This window comes from Haliotis rufescens, unplaced genomic scaffold (genome assembly GCF_023055435.1).
Source record: "Haliotis rufescens isolate VD_foot unplaced genomic scaffold, xgHalRufe1.0.p SCAF_2, whole genome shotgun sequence".
Taxonomy (NCBI): Eukaryota; Metazoa; Mollusca; class Gastropoda; order Lepetellida; family Haliotidae; genus Haliotis; species Haliotis rufescens.
Genome location: NW_025963890.1, coordinates 50,387,359 through 50,403,471, shown reverse-complemented (window position 1 = coordinate 50,403,471; position 16,113 = coordinate 50,387,359). Strand labels below are relative to the sequence as shown.

At 42.8% G+C, this 16,113-nt stretch overlaps 1 protein-coding gene across 4 annotated transcripts; it reads right to left on the bottom strand.

The window, feature by feature from the left end:
• Window positions 1–275: 275 nt before the first annotated feature.
• On the bottom strand, window positions 276–15,990 carry LOC124118390 (N(6)-adenine-specific methyltransferase METTL4-like). 4 transcript variants are annotated; one of them, XR_007222298.1, is made up of 11 exons: window positions 15,799–15,990; window positions 14,828–15,243; window positions 13,132–13,182; window positions 10,922–11,144; window positions 9,847–10,005; window positions 8,718–8,787; window positions 6,638–6,812; window positions 5,318–5,795; window positions 4,058–4,149; window positions 1,064–1,571; window positions 276–968 (listed from the first exon to the last, which is right to left on the bottom strand). XR_007222298.1 is itself a non-coding variant. In XM_048400101.1 (11 exons), the coding sequence occupies exons 3-11, from the start codon at window positions 15,035–15,037 to the stop codon at window positions 1,527–1,529; spliced, it is 1,503 nt and encodes a 500-aa protein (XP_048256058.1). In that variant the 5' UTR covers window positions 15,038–15,092; window positions 15,218–15,243; window positions 15,799–15,990; the 3' UTR covers window positions 276–1,526. The 4 variants fall into 4 exon arrangements, 3 of the variants coding, with proteins under 3 accessions (XP_048256058.1, XP_048256059.1, XP_046336445.2); XM_048400101.1 differs by having other exon boundaries at window positions 276–1,571; window positions 14,828–15,092; window positions 15,218–15,243; XM_048400102.1 differs by having other exon boundaries at window positions 276–1,571; window positions 8,718–8,781.
• Window positions 15,991–16,113: the final 123 nt, after the last annotated feature.

Below are 16,113 nucleotides of genomic sequence, written 5' to 3'. Positions count from 1 at the left end.
AGCGGAAGGTCCAGGCTTCGATCCTCGGCCGCGTCATACCAAAAGACGTTAAAAGGTGGTACTTGTTGTTACCCTGTCTGGCGCTCGGCATTAAGGAGCTAAAACAAGGACTGGTCGTCTCGGAATCAGTATACTGTGTCTGAGTGGGGTATTCATGTTAAACTGCGGCATGGTATCTCAGTGAGCTAGCACTATAAATCGGCATCAGTCTGGACTAGTACAAGCAGCCACACACACACACGTGCATGCACGTCGCTATATAAGTGCAACCCCATTTCACCTCACCTCACCTCACCTCACCTCACCTCACCTCACTGTGTTCCTGTCGATATTGCTGAAAGTCTGCGAGGAACAACTCCAGTGAATGTCAGACATATTGCTACTTGGCAGTGTCTGTAACAGTAGTCAGTGGCACAGAGGATCAGTCCAGGGTACTGTTGTACAGACAGATCTTAGCGCTAAGGTAATTGTAACACCCATACCTTAACATAGACTTACGACAATCGTAGTGCTAAGGTTGTTTTGTACAACGGCACTTAAAATATCTTCTTGTAGTTGGAACATATTCCCGACTGGGTCTCCCTACACACAGCACAGACGACTGGGTGGACGAACAGATTCATCCCAGCCATATTGATGTCCCTCAGGGATGTGGGATGAGTGGTTTGTAAACAGGCCATTTGTATTATCACACACTCATCACTATATATGTCATCATGGGACTGGTGTGGTGCACTACTTGGAACTACTGTCATGCTGTGTCTGTGTGATAATGTGTGATAATGTCACCATGCAGCCATCACAACCTCAGTCATGTCCTCTCAGTTTAGTAACACAATCCTGCATCCATTGCTGCCCATCGTCATAGGAAGGTGTGTGGACTGCTGGTCATCTAGAAAACCACCTGTCACCTTGCCAACCACCTGTCACCTTGCCAACCATCTATCACCTTGCCAACCATCTATCACCTTGCCAACCACCTGTCACCTTGCCAACTATCTATCACCTTGCCAACTATCTATCACCTTGCCAACCACCTGTCACCTTGCCAACCAGCTGTCACCTTGCCAGCTAGTTCACAACCTGTTGGAGCTCCAGTTGATCACATTCACTAAACCAGACTTTAACACATGGGCTCCAAAGCTCTTAGTCACTTGGACCAGCCATGTTGTGTGTGTGGAACGCCCCTTTAAGACATGGATCCTTGGCTGTCAGTCACTGGGACCAGCCATGTTGTCTGTGTGGAATGTCCCTTTGAGACATGAATCCTTGGCTGTCAGTCACTGGGACCAGCCATGGTGTCCGTGTGGAATGTCCCGTTAATACATGGGCTCCTGAGCTGCCAGTCACTGGGACCAGCCATGTTGTCTGTGTGGAATGTCCCTTTAAGACATGGGTCCTAACCTGCCAGTCACTGGTGCCAGCCATGTTGTCTGTGGAACGTCCCTTTAGGACATGGGCTCCTGAGCTGCCAGTCACTGGGACCAGCCATGTTGTCTGTGTGGAATACCCCTTTAAGACACGGTCTAGGTCTTCTCCTCAAAGTAGTCCAAGTGCTGATGCTTCAGTACCTAGGAGGAACATACATGCCATCACTCATTAGTCAATAGACAAATTTTGCGATTCTGCAATCACGGATACATTTTCTGCAACTTGCAGAAATATTGCGAAATTTGCCTCTTAGCATCAATCAACACACTAGTTTTCATGTTTATCTATCAAATTTTGCACTTAAATATGCCGAAACATTTAACAAGCAATTCAAACATACAAAATATGAATCCTACAATAAAACCAAATTTTCACTTTTAAACAATGTTATGTTATTATGACTATATAAAGTATGTTTATATCTAACCATAAATAAATATCAGTGACACTATGCATATTTGCATGATTTTATGTGTCATGATAGTTGTTTATAATGACAGTTTGTAGTATCATTTCGTTTCAGATTTGAGTTTTTGAAAATTGAGTTTGTATTAATTTTTGAGAATTTACTGCAGAATTTTGATAATTTGACTACAGAATTCTTCTGAGACCGATTCCTACATGTCATCACTCCTACATGTCATCTCTCCTACATGTCATCACTCTTACAATGATATTTTGGCCGACTCATGAAATGACTTGTCATATTTTTAACTTGTATTTCTTTATTATACTAATTTTTGGTAATCCTTACCAAAACCACTTGAACGTAATAAACATTTCAATAGAAACATAACAAGCCACCTTTTATTTAACCACCCATAATTGTGTGATTTAATTCCACGACCCTCCCCGAACTCTCCTCCTACCATCATTATTATTATCTCCCTGCCCCTTCCTCCTCAAAATGATAAATACATGGTCTCAATATTTGCCGCAAGTATCATTCATCGAACATTGATGCACTGTGCAAGGGAGGCAACTCCTCTCTACAGCTAAACATCCAGGCGATTTTACTGGTGTTAACCTGATAATAGATCAAAAGAACCCAAACCAAAACCTATCAATAACCACAGTGCCAGTCATCACACTGTTTGGGTGTCACCATAGTGAGGCTGAGGAGTCTTGTCGTATCAGGTAGTATATAGAAGTCTTGTTTCAGCCATCGCTGATATGTCAGCAGACGATAAAACGTAAGATGACGCACTTCCGTGTTTACATTGGAATGGAAGTCAAATCTCGCGCCAAGGCCGCTTACATCACATACAAATACAAACTGAGATCAAACTTAAGTTCTGAGTTAAAAACTCAGGTGAGTTTCTTGTCAATCTCAGTTTGAGATTTGAGTAAAAACTTAAGCTTGTTTCGAGAAATCGGGGCCAGGTTGTTTTTTGTATTCAGAAATCTACCCGGTCCAATTTTGGTCAACAGAAATTAGGGCCGAAACGAGTCCAAATTTACTACCCAGGTACCCGATCGCCTATTACCCGACCCGGGTACTTGCTGTAGGTCTCAAGTCCTGGCAAAAGGTGCTTAGATACACACATAAAACAATCTGGTCATGCCACACTGAAGTTGACAGAAACGTTAACTTTACTCACACAAATAAAAGTCAGAAGGAATGCGTGCATAGTCAAAAAGAAATGCGAACGTTTAGCGACTTGTTGTGTAACCATGAGGTTTGACAGTTATCATCATTAAACAAAATATCACGTGACTAACCACGGGTCCGGGTAGTTGTGTGGGTACCTTGGTCCTACTCAGAACCCACCAAACCCGAGCACCCAAGTTACCCGTCCCAGCCTAACCAGAAATGTATTCTACCCCTCAGTGCCAACACTGTGGGCAAGCCCATTCCATCTGATACCAGACCAGCCTACCATGCCACATTTTCCCGGTTCATAGACAAAATGGCGGAAAGACAGAATGGCATTAGTGAAGCAGGAGGAACTAATAAGTTTGTGGAAATTCTGCATTCGCTAATTCTTTGTTTATTTTCTTTGTTTTCACAGACGTAGTCCTAAATATGTACAAGATCAATTCTAGTTTGTAATAAATCATAAATATTATTGAGTGTGGGGTTGCTATCTTTCTCAGAAAGGAAATCCATGCGGACAACGTGAGTTTGTTAAATACTAAACCGGTTTCAGAATGGCTGAGTGAGTGAGTATGGTTTTACGCCGCTTTTAGCAATTTTCCAGCAATATCACGGCGGGGGACACCAGAAATGGGCTTCACACATTGTACCCATGTCGGGAATCGAACCCCGGTCTTCGGAGTGACAAGCGAACGCTTTAACCACTAGGCTACCCGATGCCCTGTTTCAGAATGGTGGTTGACATGCCCATTGTTAGCACTGCATGGTAAAGTACATTTCTGTATCCTGAGTTCTACCTCAGGTAGATTATGTACTACCTCATACAACAAACACCCCTTCAGAACAAACTGACAGTACATATAGTACAAGGTCAAGGACACATGTTGATGTTTCTCGGATTAAATCTGGGGGCAATATAGGTAAATGTTCTTATTGTAAATGGTTGGTCAAGCTATCACAAGTACAGCTATTATTGAAATAAACAATGGAGAGACATTGACAGGTGCTTTACAAAGGGAGGTAACTCACTTCATGTCCCCAGCTGACCCAATCTGGCCACAAGTTCCGGGCAAACAGCTCCAGACATGCTGGTGTTGGCGGTAGGTACTGCGCCAGGACATCTGCCACAATACACAGAATACAGGTAATAATCACTTACATGTCACATGCTTCAGTTCTAATGATAACGTATTTTACAATTAGGAGATAAATTCAACCCACTGTCTCAGATTCCAACAAGTTAAAAGTATCACATCTGTGTTCAAATTGAAATGACAATTGGTATCTCCATTCTACAATGACAAAATACACTCTCTGCTGACCATGGAAGAATTGGATGATGTGGTTACGTCTGTGTCCAATATTTTCAGGGGGTTGAATGTTTAAATTCTAGAATGTCAAGGGCTGGCTGAAATGATCGATAATCAGAATTATCGTTGATGGGAAAATTATTAACGATAATCGAGATGAAGATCGTGTCATTGATAATATCTTAAATTAACTATTGTGATGAAATATATTTTTAAGTTACCGAAGCAGACTTGTTTTTGTCCACTGCCAAAGATGGAAAGCAACTGACTTTTTTATACCTTAAATGTCCACCAGTAATCCATGCATTAATGTGTCACCACTGACGTGAAATATAATATTGTCTCTGAGCTTTCTGTATAATTTGCTGAAAGTAACTTCTCCGATATTTATCGATAATTGAGCGATATTTAGTTAACGATTATTGATCTCTAAGATCTACATCAATAGCAAGCACTAAGCATGTAATTGTATAATTTGTTCTAAGATGATGCCAGGGCAGGTGATAAGTCTCCATGTTGAGGGGATAACAAGTGTGGATCCTGAGGTCAGAGTGTTCATGTTACAATCAAGTAATGCATAGATGGATGCTGAGGTTCACTGAGGAGAAACCATTATAACGTGAATCTGTAACATTGTGAGTGAGTGAGTGAGTGAGTTGGGTTTAACGCCGCTTTTAACATTATTCCAGTTATATCACAGCATGAAGGCTTAATGTGGGAGGAAAGCCCGAAGTGATGCAGGTCTCAGACGTTTACCACTTCGGCGAAACCCACGAGCACGGGTATGGTGCTGACAAACCTAGAAACATAATCGGGGCGAACCGGGATTGGAACCCACAATCATAGGTTTCTGGCGTGCAACTCTGCACAGCGAATCGCGGCACCTTAGACGACATGGCCACCCGTGCCCCCTGAATCTATAACAGGGTGCATCACTTATCAACAATTCATTAAACTGACTTCAATCATGGCTGCTGACCTTGAAGTGGGGGTTTCTTGGAGTGAAGACTGCAAGGCACACTGAGGATCACACGATTGTCTGGCAGATCTGAAACGTTACCCTCTGATAAGTAACCATGGGTAACATGAGAGTTGTTACCCTTTGATGACTGCAGAAGACTTGAGCTGTCATATTCCTTGACTTTGGCAACGTACTGGTCAATCACATCAGAGTCATTTGCTCTTGATGTAGCCAACAGGTCCTGGTCTGACGTATTTGAGTTGTCTGCCCTTAACGTGACTGGGACGGATGTGTGTTGATCATGATGAGTTGAGCTAACACCCTTCACAGAGAGAGACTCCACAAAACTTGAGCTGTGTCCTGAAGTTACTGGTGGACCCTGTTTCTCCTGAGTTGTCTCCCCTCCCTTCCTCACCAATCGACCGAGGAGCAGAGTTTCGTACGGTTTCTTTGTTGGGGAGGCAATATCACAGACCATGGTCCCATCCACTGTCACCTGTAACCACAGACGAGGCAATGTCCTGTACCTCTCCTAGAACTAGCTGCACTGTACAATATGTTTCTAATGCGACCCATGCGACCCGTTAGTCAGGTGTCTGATGTTTGTCTGTCTATTTGATGTTTAACGCCATCCTCAGCAATATTCCAGCTATATGACGGTGGTCTGTAAATAATTGGGTCTGGACCAGACAATCCAGTGATTGAAATCATAAGAATCAATACATGCAATTGGGATACGATGACATGCATCAACCAAGTCAGCCAGCCTGGTCACCAGATACTGTTAGTCATCTCTTACGACAAGCATGGACTGCTGAAGACCTATTCTACCTGGGATCTTCATGGGTAGGTGTCTGATGTGACCAGTTGGCCAGGGGTCTGATGTGACCAGTAAGCCAGGTGTCTGATGTGACCAGTTGGTCAGGTGCCTGATGTGACCAGTTGGTCAGGTGTCTGATGTGATGTTGGCCAGGTGTCTGATGTGACCAGTAAGCCAGGTGTCTGATGTGACCAGTTGGTCAGGTGTCTGATGTGACCAGTAAGCCAGGTGTCTGATGTGACCAGTTGGTCAGGTGTCTGATGTGACCAGTTGGCCAGGTGTCTGATGTGACCAGTTGGTCAGGTGCCTGATGTGACCAGTTGGTCAGGTGCCTGATGTGACCAGTTGGTCAGGTGTCTGATGTGATGTTGGCCAGGTGTCTGATGTGACCAGTAAGCCAGGTGTCTGATGTGACCAGTTGGTCAGGTGTCTGATGTGACCAGTAAGCCAGGTGTCTGATGTGACCAGTAGGCCAGGTGTCTGATGTGACCAGTAGGCCAGGGATCTGATGTCCTTACCTTCACCCAGTGCCACTGCATGACCTGCTGGACGCCCCAATGTGGCAGCAGTTGGTCTTGTACAAATGAAGTAAGGCGTGGCTTGTTTGTGACCCACGTGACAATGAGACAGGAGGGTGAGGCCAAGTCAGCTACTGGCAGCCGAAGCAGGGATTCCTCTTCCAGACTGTAGTAGCTGGTGACAGAACGAGTGACAGACTGTAGTAGCTGGTGACAGAATGAGTGACAGACTGTAGTAGCTGGTGACAGAACGAGTGACAGACTGTAGTAGCTGGTGACAGAATGAGTGACAGACTGTAGTAGCTGGTGACAGAATGAGTGACAGACTGTAGTAGCTGGTGACAGAACGAGTGAGTGAGTGAGTGAGTGAGTGAGTGAGTGACAGAGTGAGTGAGAAAGAGTCTGTGATTATGAGAGTGATTGAGCGAGTAAAAATCATAATAATCTAACTTGTCATGAGTTCAATTCCTTAAAGCATTGTTGATATTTCAAGCTTCCTGAAGTCATTAGGTCACTGTGTCATGTGGATGCTAGACCTTAGTAGTGGGCCCCTTTTCCAGTCTCCCAACTGAGATGTGGGACAACACTCAGGAATGTAGGCCCAGACTATCTTGGCCCAATGTTTACATTTGATGGTGATTCTGTACGGGCAGATAGGAGCAGATAGGGGCATATAGGGGCATATAGGGGCATATAGGGGCATATAGGGGCATATACGGGCATGTAGGGTCATATACGGGCATATAGGGGCAAATACAGGTATATAGGGACATCTACGGGCATATACAGGCATGTAGGGTCATGTAGGGTCATATACGGGCATATACAGGCATATACGGGCATATAGGGGCAAATACAGGTATATAGGGACATCTACGGGCATATGCAGGCATATACGGGCATATACAGGCATGTAGGGTCATGTAGGGGCATATAGGGGCATAAAGGGGCATATACGAGCATATACGGGCAAATACAGGCATATACGGGCATATACAGGCATATAGGGTCATATACTGGCATATAGGGGCCAATACAGGCATATAGGGGCATATACAGGCATATAGGGGCATATACAGGCATATAGGGTCACATACGGGCATATACAGGCATATAGGGTCATATACGGGCATATATGAGCATATAGGGGCATATACAGGCATATAGGGGCATATACGGGCATATACTGGCCTATAGGGGCAAATACAGGCATATAAGGTCATATAGGGGCAAATACAGGCATATAGGGGCAAATACAGGCATATAGGGGCATATACGGGCATGTAGGGTCATATACGGGCATATAGGGGCAAATACAGGTATATAGGGACATCTACGGGCATATACAGGCATGTAGGGTCATGTAGGGTCATATACGGGCATATACAGGCATATACGGGCATATAGGGGCAAATACAGGTATATAGGGACATCTACGGGCATATGCAGGCATATACGGGCATATACAGGCATGTAGGGTCATGTAGGGGCATATAGGGGCATAAAGGGGCATATACGAGCATATACGGGCAAATACAGGCATATACGGGCATATACAGGCATATAGGGTCATATACTGGCATATAGGGGCCAATACAGGCATATAGGGGCATATACAGGCATATAGGGGCATATACAGGCATATAGGGTCACATACGGGCATATACAGGCATATAGGGTCATATACGGGCATATATGAGCATATAGGGGCATATACAGGCATATAGGGGCATATACGGGCATATACTGGCCTATAGGGGCAAATACAGGCATATAAGGTCATATAGGGGCAAATACAGGCATATAGGGGCAAATACAGGCATATAGGGGCATATACAGGCCTATAGGGGCAAATACAGGCATATAGGGGCAAATACAGGCATATAGGGGCATATAAGGGCATATATATTGGCCTATACGGGCCTATAGGGGCCTATAGAGGCATATACAGGCGTGTGAGTTGATTAGTTTCTTTTTTCACTTTCTTACTAAAGTTTTGTTGAATCATTAACATTGTTAAATAATGTGAATTTCTGATTCCTGGTGTGTGTTGCCCTGAGGAACAGACAAGACTCCATACCTCCTCTTCCTCTTCACGGACTTGTTCTGCCACGGAGGGTCGACAACGATCAAGTCATACCCACCTGGAACTAACGCAACAATCATTTTCATTTTATTTAAAAAATGAAGGGCAAACTCCCATACAGCATATTCTATTACCATTTGACAGTGACAGTATAAAAGCAGTAGCAGCATAGAAGTGTTTTCTTTTCTATGTTGTTGAATGCAGCATTCAGCAACATTCCATGTGTTTGATGGGTCACATAACAATTTTGTTTCTTATGGTAGTGAATATAAACTATAAACCCTTAGAAGAGACAGGCACTTGGGACATCTTATGTCATCAGAAAAAAAGGATTAAATGTCAAATTAATACACATAAAATGCCCCTTCCCTACAAAAAATATCTCAGTCTTGAAAAGTATCTCTTTGTTGAAAGTCTTGAGCAGGTTCAAATGTTTATTCAGGAATGTTAGTCACGCATAGCATTTAAGATGGCTGACCCCAGCGAGCACATGTGTTGTATCGCACGTGAAGTTCCATGCGTTTGATGCACCTTGCATGTGAAGAGTTACCTCCCCTACACCACTGTGTGCCTGCTTAGCCAATACACCACACTCTTACATAAGCATGCAAACTTTCATTGATGTAACCTCAGCAGTTTCTGAGAAAGTCTTTCCCCATTTCACGCAGGATGCACTAAGTTGAAAAGCAGGAGCAGGGGCCCTAATTAATGTCACCAATTTTTGAACTCATTTGAGATCATGACCTGCACCACAAAGTTTACAATCACGTCACACTACTGAATGACGTGATTTGATGAATTTTGTTGCAAGATCCATGGGCGAAACAATGCCATGTGTCGTCAGCCTAACAACGGATTTGCTGGGGTCATTGAGTGTGCATAAGCTCCTCTCAGTGATCTATCATCTCCTCACGCAATGTCATTGAATAAGCCAGGGGATGTTGAGAGCTTTCGATGTTTATTAGTGTAACTTGTTCCCGCAGTACGAGCTTTGGTATTACACAATGTGTAATACAGCTGTATGTTTATTAAATAGGTGATCTCTTCACGGGCAAGTAATAAATGCAAACTTTTCATACAAAATGTTTTATTCTTTAAATCTATTCCAACTATTCCTCCTGACCTTGTAGAGTGTTTGAGTTCTGCAGCAGCTGGTTGAAGTCAGACATGACGAATGACGACCGAGGTGGAATTAGGTAGTGGTGACCATCAAGACACATGACAACAGGATTATCTCCCTTGTATGTCACTCTCCGGTGAAAGACGTCTGCCATGCTGAGTGCTGTGAAACATAAAGGCCAATATCAACAAATGATGTCAGTGTTGACACTGCCCAGCAAGGAACCTCGACTTGACCTTATTCAACATTAAAACAGAATGCAAACTAGTTTGTGAAGTTTGACAAACTGGTGGCGGGAAATAGAATCGGACTCTATTCTCACCAATACGTTGGTCAAGATTTTAGTGTTTTCAAACTTGATTTTGATGGGTGAATGGTTGTCAAATGTATGTTCGTCACTTAAAACCAATCAGATACTGCTTTGATATCACATGATTTTTACTTACGACTGCAACAAAATAGTATCGGCATTTGAGACAAGTGAAGGGCAACCAAGCAGCATCAAAACACATTTGTTGTGTTAAATACAAGTTGGCAAACAACAACAACAATATCAATGATAATAAAAGACATCAGGAGATGACACACTCCCCGATCTGGTACAATTCAGAGATGGAATTTGGCTTTCCGTACCCCATTTTTGGTTCATTGGATACCTTCAGTTTAGTGAAGAAAAAAATAATGCTGTTTAGTATTTTTCAATATCCCAAATCATCCAAAGGCGCCCTTTCACCACGAGACTGATCTGTATAGCTATTACAACTAGAAATATTCATTTGCAGTATTGGTCATCTTGTCGTTTTGAATACATAAAAAAATAAAAAAGCAAAAACTGCAAATCCCTAAAAGGCACCAGCTTATCTGTATAGCAAATGTCAACAAGAAATATTCATCGGCTTAACAGAAACAGAAAACAGATGGAAGGACATGGTCATCGCTATATCCCTGTTTTTCAAAATGGTGGGTGGGGGGGATAATTATAGGTCTTCAAATCCACAAGCCTGCCATTGGTCAATCTTGACAACTCCTACAAACAATAGACTAGGAGCTTTCTGTTGAACTGTTAAAATATGAGTACCTGTTCCACTGTCATTGATGAGATGTGGAGACTGCCATGAGTTCTCTCCCTTAGACCATGACTCGGCCACCTCAGCCAGCCTATCCCCTGGTCCAGCTAGACTTGCTGCTAGTCTGGCAGCAGTGTTGTTGTTGCTAGGGACTACCTTCCTCTCCAGCAGATGTCCGTGTTGACGAGCAGCGGCAACTAGTGTCTTGTGAGCTGATGACAGTCTCTCTACAAGCTTCAAGACAGAGAGATGACACTGTAGCTCACTTTGATCCTTTGCACCATATACCATATTTGCGTAATAAGCGCCCAGGGCGCTCTCAAAATTAGAAATAGGGGGCTCTTATTAGAATATTGTTTTGGTGAGAAAAAAAAACAGAGTTGAAAGATAAATTTCGTGGTTTATGCTGAAAGCCTGAAATGTTTATATACATCCCTTGGATCCTTTCATTAAGATATATTTTTCCAGAATTTAATTGCCCATAATTAAGGGTGCATATAACACACGAGTGCGTATTATACGCGAATAAAAAAGTCTTTTGTACATTGACCAATTGGAAGGGGTGCTAATTGGGATTGTTCACTAGCAAATATATTAGCAAATATCCCCTTGGGCGCTTATTAGAGCGGGGCGCTTATTACGTCAAATACGGTAATTTTGTTTCAATTACAAAATGTAATATATGCTAATGAACAAGCCAGGGCTTCATCTTCAACTGTACACTGCCCCAGAGATGTTTACACTAAAAACCTGGATGCCGTTGTACAAAACAACCTTAGCGCTACGACTGTCGTAAGTCTATGTTATGGTATGGGAGTTACGATCACCTTAGCGCTAAGATCCCTCTGTACAACGGCACCCTGGACCTTACCTGTATTTCTTAAATTACACTGGAAATGATTTGGTAATCAGATTATATACTCATCTGAGAACAATGACGATTCCTGGTTTTGATATGAATATATAAAAGATCCACTTTGATACAATTCAGACATTTCCCTCTAAAAAACAATATACCCGAACACATCCCAGCATCACCATCGTCCCCACCAAAACAAATAGGTAACGCACTGTAATCCCATGCATAACGACCTACACGACCAGATCACGTGATTTCTCATGTCACATTATTCTCTTTCACCAGAATTAACAGACTAGAGGAGACGTGATATGGTTGGGTGTGAGAGAGTGAGTTTGGTTTAACGCCACTTTTAACAGTATTCCAGTTATATCACGGCGTGTCAGCTTGATGTGGGAGGAAAGCCCGAAGTGATGCAGGTCTCAGATGTTTACCACTTCGGTGAAACCCACGAGCACAGGTATGGTGCTGACAAACCTAGAAACATAATTGGGGTGAACCTGGATTCGAACCCACAATCATAGGTTTCTGGCGTGCCCAAGGGACGCAACTCTGCACAGCCAATCACGCCTTAGACAACTGGGCCACCCGTGCCCCCGATATGGTTGGGAGGGCATATAAAGTGTGAGTTAGGATAAATATATAAATACTGTATTCGACGTAATAAGCGCCCAGGGCGCTCTCAAAATGAGAAATAGCGGGCTCTTATTAGAATATTATTTTGGTGAAAAAAAAAACAGACTTGAAAGATAAATTTCGTGGTTTATGCTGTCAGCCTGAAGTGTTTATATATTTTTCCAGAATTTAATTGCCCATAATTAAGGGTGCATATAACACACGAGTGCATATTATACACCAATAAATAAGTCTTGTGTACATTGATCAATCGGAAGGGGTGCTAATTGGGATCGTTCACTCGCCAATATATTAGCAAATGTTGCTGTGGGTGCTTATTAGAGCGGGGCGCTTATTACGTCTAAAACGGTATACAATTTATTATTAAAAAAATCAAATTTTTAAACTATCCTATCTCACACTATGCACTTATCCCATGGTTGGATGGTTTAGCAAAGATACCCTCGTGACTACATCCGTGAGACATACACAAGGAAGCTGGTGCTAAACAGTGAAATAAATATAATATCTAAAACACTGCCTTGTGTCATAAAAGACCATAGCGTGAAATGCATAGTGTAAGATAGGAAAGGTTTAAGAAATTTGGAATTTCTTAATTCCAATTTGGGAATTTTTAAGGACATTTGCTGCAGACTTGGAGCAGGTCCAGATAAATCACTGACAAACCTCGCTGAAACTGATGACACAAAGACTGGACACAACATCACTTGATCAGGAAGTACAAACCTCTTTTAATTCGCTAGTATCACCGCCACCGCTCATGTCTGGTATCCTCCGCTGCAATCATTGAGAGATACTTCTTTCAATTGTGTTTACTCAACGTTACATCTCGGTGTTACAAACTCAATATGTATTCTTACATTGGATGGTTTGGATGGTTTGTTGTTTAACGCCGCACTCAGCAATATTCCAGCTATATGATACGGTCTGTAAATAATCGAGTCTGGACCAGACAATCCAGTGATTGATATCATGAGCATCGACCCACGCAATTGGGATCGATGACATGCATCAACCAAGTCAGCGAGCCTGACCACCAGATCCCGTTAGTCGCCTTTTACGACAAGCATAGTCACCTTTTACGGCAAGCATGGGTTGCTGAAGGCCTATTCTACCCCAGAATCTTCACGGGTCTATTCTTACATGTATCAGTAACCATGGTAACATAAGAGTTGATATAAATATTGATATTTTTCCATTGTTGCAACTTAAGAACATCATGCTTGACAATGATTGAACCATCTTCCTGAGGTAAGGGCGTTAAGTTATTATAAAAGTTGAGTTTCCACCCTTGTAGAACTAGGCTGGAGTTACATTTTGGCTCGACTCACATGTCTATGCATAGCCCAATCAAAATCGTGTAACAAACTGGACATCCTGTTCGTAAACAACATGGGTTTAAATGTGCAGATTTCGGTCAAATGCAGGATTTGCAAAGCATGTGTACTGCCATGTTTTTAATTAAAGTGCTCAAGTGATTTTATGCACTTCACGGGATAAGACCCGTTTTATTACAATATAGATTATCGATCAGAACGCCTTGACTTGGCACCGCATTTTGTTTTAAGTAAATACATGTGATATGAGAGATGGAATCTGATTGGTCAATAGCAGGGACATAGAAGGGACTTAACTTGTAATAGCCACTGGTGGCGCTAGGATCGAGCTGGAAATTCCAGCCTAGTTTGGTAAGAGTGGAAACTGGACTTATATATTGAATTAACTCCCTTGCCTCAGGAACACGTCAAGCTCCTCACAGCGATAGCTCATTCGCGGAGCTCTCTATACTATCGCTGCCACCAGTCAAAACTTCCCACTGTGATAGGTGGCCCCAACCATGCTTGGAGTTGAACTCCAACCGACGGACCGTTAAGCTTAAAAACAAATGATGACTGTTGTTGACGCTGAATACTCTTACCCTAACTAAATTGTTTTCTTTGTTTGTCAATTTGAATTTCTATTTCATTTCTACTATCATGTAATTGGTATAGTAAGAATGTAAGGGGGAATTTGAGTGATTTTCTGTTCGTCTGCAATCTCTAACCAATCTGATCAAACAAACTAAAAGTTAAATTCATCTGGGAAATGGGTCAGTCGTAAACCTTTTAAAAAATAACTGTATTGGCATTCCCAAAGACATAAACAAAAGTATAAACGTTACTACGTTTGGGGTTAGAGGGCAAATTTCAAGATTCTTGTAATGGCCGCTCCCACACTGGTGGCAGCGATGTTATTGAGAGTGTAACGAAGGTGTCACACGCTGGGAAGGAACTTGAGGAACATGTGTGATCGAACCTGCAGATCTGGATAATCTGTGCAGTAGTTAACAGTTGGGGTGGAGGTTGGCTGGTGAGTTTAAGCATGGCGTTCACACTGATTATTCTTAAGTTGGTTTAAAATGGTTTAGTAGAAGTTACTGCACCTTTCTCTTCTTTGTCTGTGGAGTCTGCTGCGTCTCCTGGAGCTTGTGCCACTTCTCAAACTGGGAATCCATCATGAAGGGACACTGCATATCAAACATGGCTGACTTGAGGCTGTAGTGCGTGGTGGTCTGGTGGCCCGTATAGGCCCCGTCCACTGCCAGCAGATGGTCAATGAACCAGCCCATCTTGGTCTTACACACCACGGTCATGGCGGGTGGTTCAGTCTTTAGCCGCCTGGGGACATCCAGCTCTAAGGGTTAGCATCTGCAATACAGCCGAGATGATTCACATGTGTGATGACTTGTTGAAGACCCAACTAGGCCAACTGAAAATCCCAGCAAGTTTGATTTGTTTGTTTTTGTTTGTTGTTTGGTTAATGCCGCACTCACCAATATTCCAGCTAAATGATGGCGGTCTGTAAAAAAACCCAAATAATAAAACTTGTGAGTCTGGACCCCTCTTAACTAAATAATACAATACACGACATGTATACACATAAACAAATTATTTCAGGTTCTTTGTTTATTTATTTGTTTGTTGTTTAACGCCGCATTCAGCTATATGAGGGAGGTCTGTTAATAATCAAGTTTGGGCCAGACAATCCAGTGATTGACATCATGCTGCATCAATCCACGCAATTGGGATACGATGACATGCATCAATCCACGCAATTGGGATACGATGACATGCATCAACAAAGTCGAGCCTGATCACCCGATCCCATTAATCGCAAGCATGATTTGCTGAAGATCAATTATAACCCGGATCTCCACGTCACAAATTATTTCAACAGGGTTATAGCTAAAATGGTACTGCATTAGAATGACACGAAATTGTCAAAAACGGTACTTGGTGAAACAGTACTGTGTTAGAATCTGCCTGGTGTAAATAGCATCATTGCTGGGAATATCTGAAGGCGTACTAAGTTGCTCCAGCATGGACTCGATATATTCTGATATACCCCCTTCACCTGTTCACTGGCAAGTAGCTAAAGTTGTCGTCGTCGAATGACTGATGATACGAGATATGTCGTTTCATGTATAATTCGGACCGCCATCACAACCCTAGTAATTGCTCCATCAAAACTTTAAAGTCAGACTTCGCGGGACAACCTAAATTTAGCTGTCACCAGCTGATTGCCACTTCCTCACATGCTGTTTCCGGCTGGTCGTACTTCAATGTAACGTTAACGTCCCCACAGTAGTCATCATTGAAGCCCCGTGTCTGGTGCACCATTCAATAGCTTCATTGGTCGACCACTTCACGGAACATCGGACCACGCAAT

Bases quoted from the DNA above. Each gene is read 5' to 3' on its own strand.
- LOC124118390 (XM_048400101.1), bottom strand. From the start codon at position 15,037: ATGACCGTGGTGTGTAAGACCAAGATGGGCTGGTTCATTGACCATCTG. The intron at 5,796-6,637 runs GTAAGGACATCA...CTGTGGTTACAG, and splicing joins TGCAGTGGCACTGGGTGAAG to GTGACAGTGGATGGGACCAT. The intron at 4,150-5,317 runs GTCAGCAGCCAT...GTATTGTGGCAG, and splicing joins CAAGAAACCCCCACTTCAAG to ATGTCCTGGCGCAGTACCTA.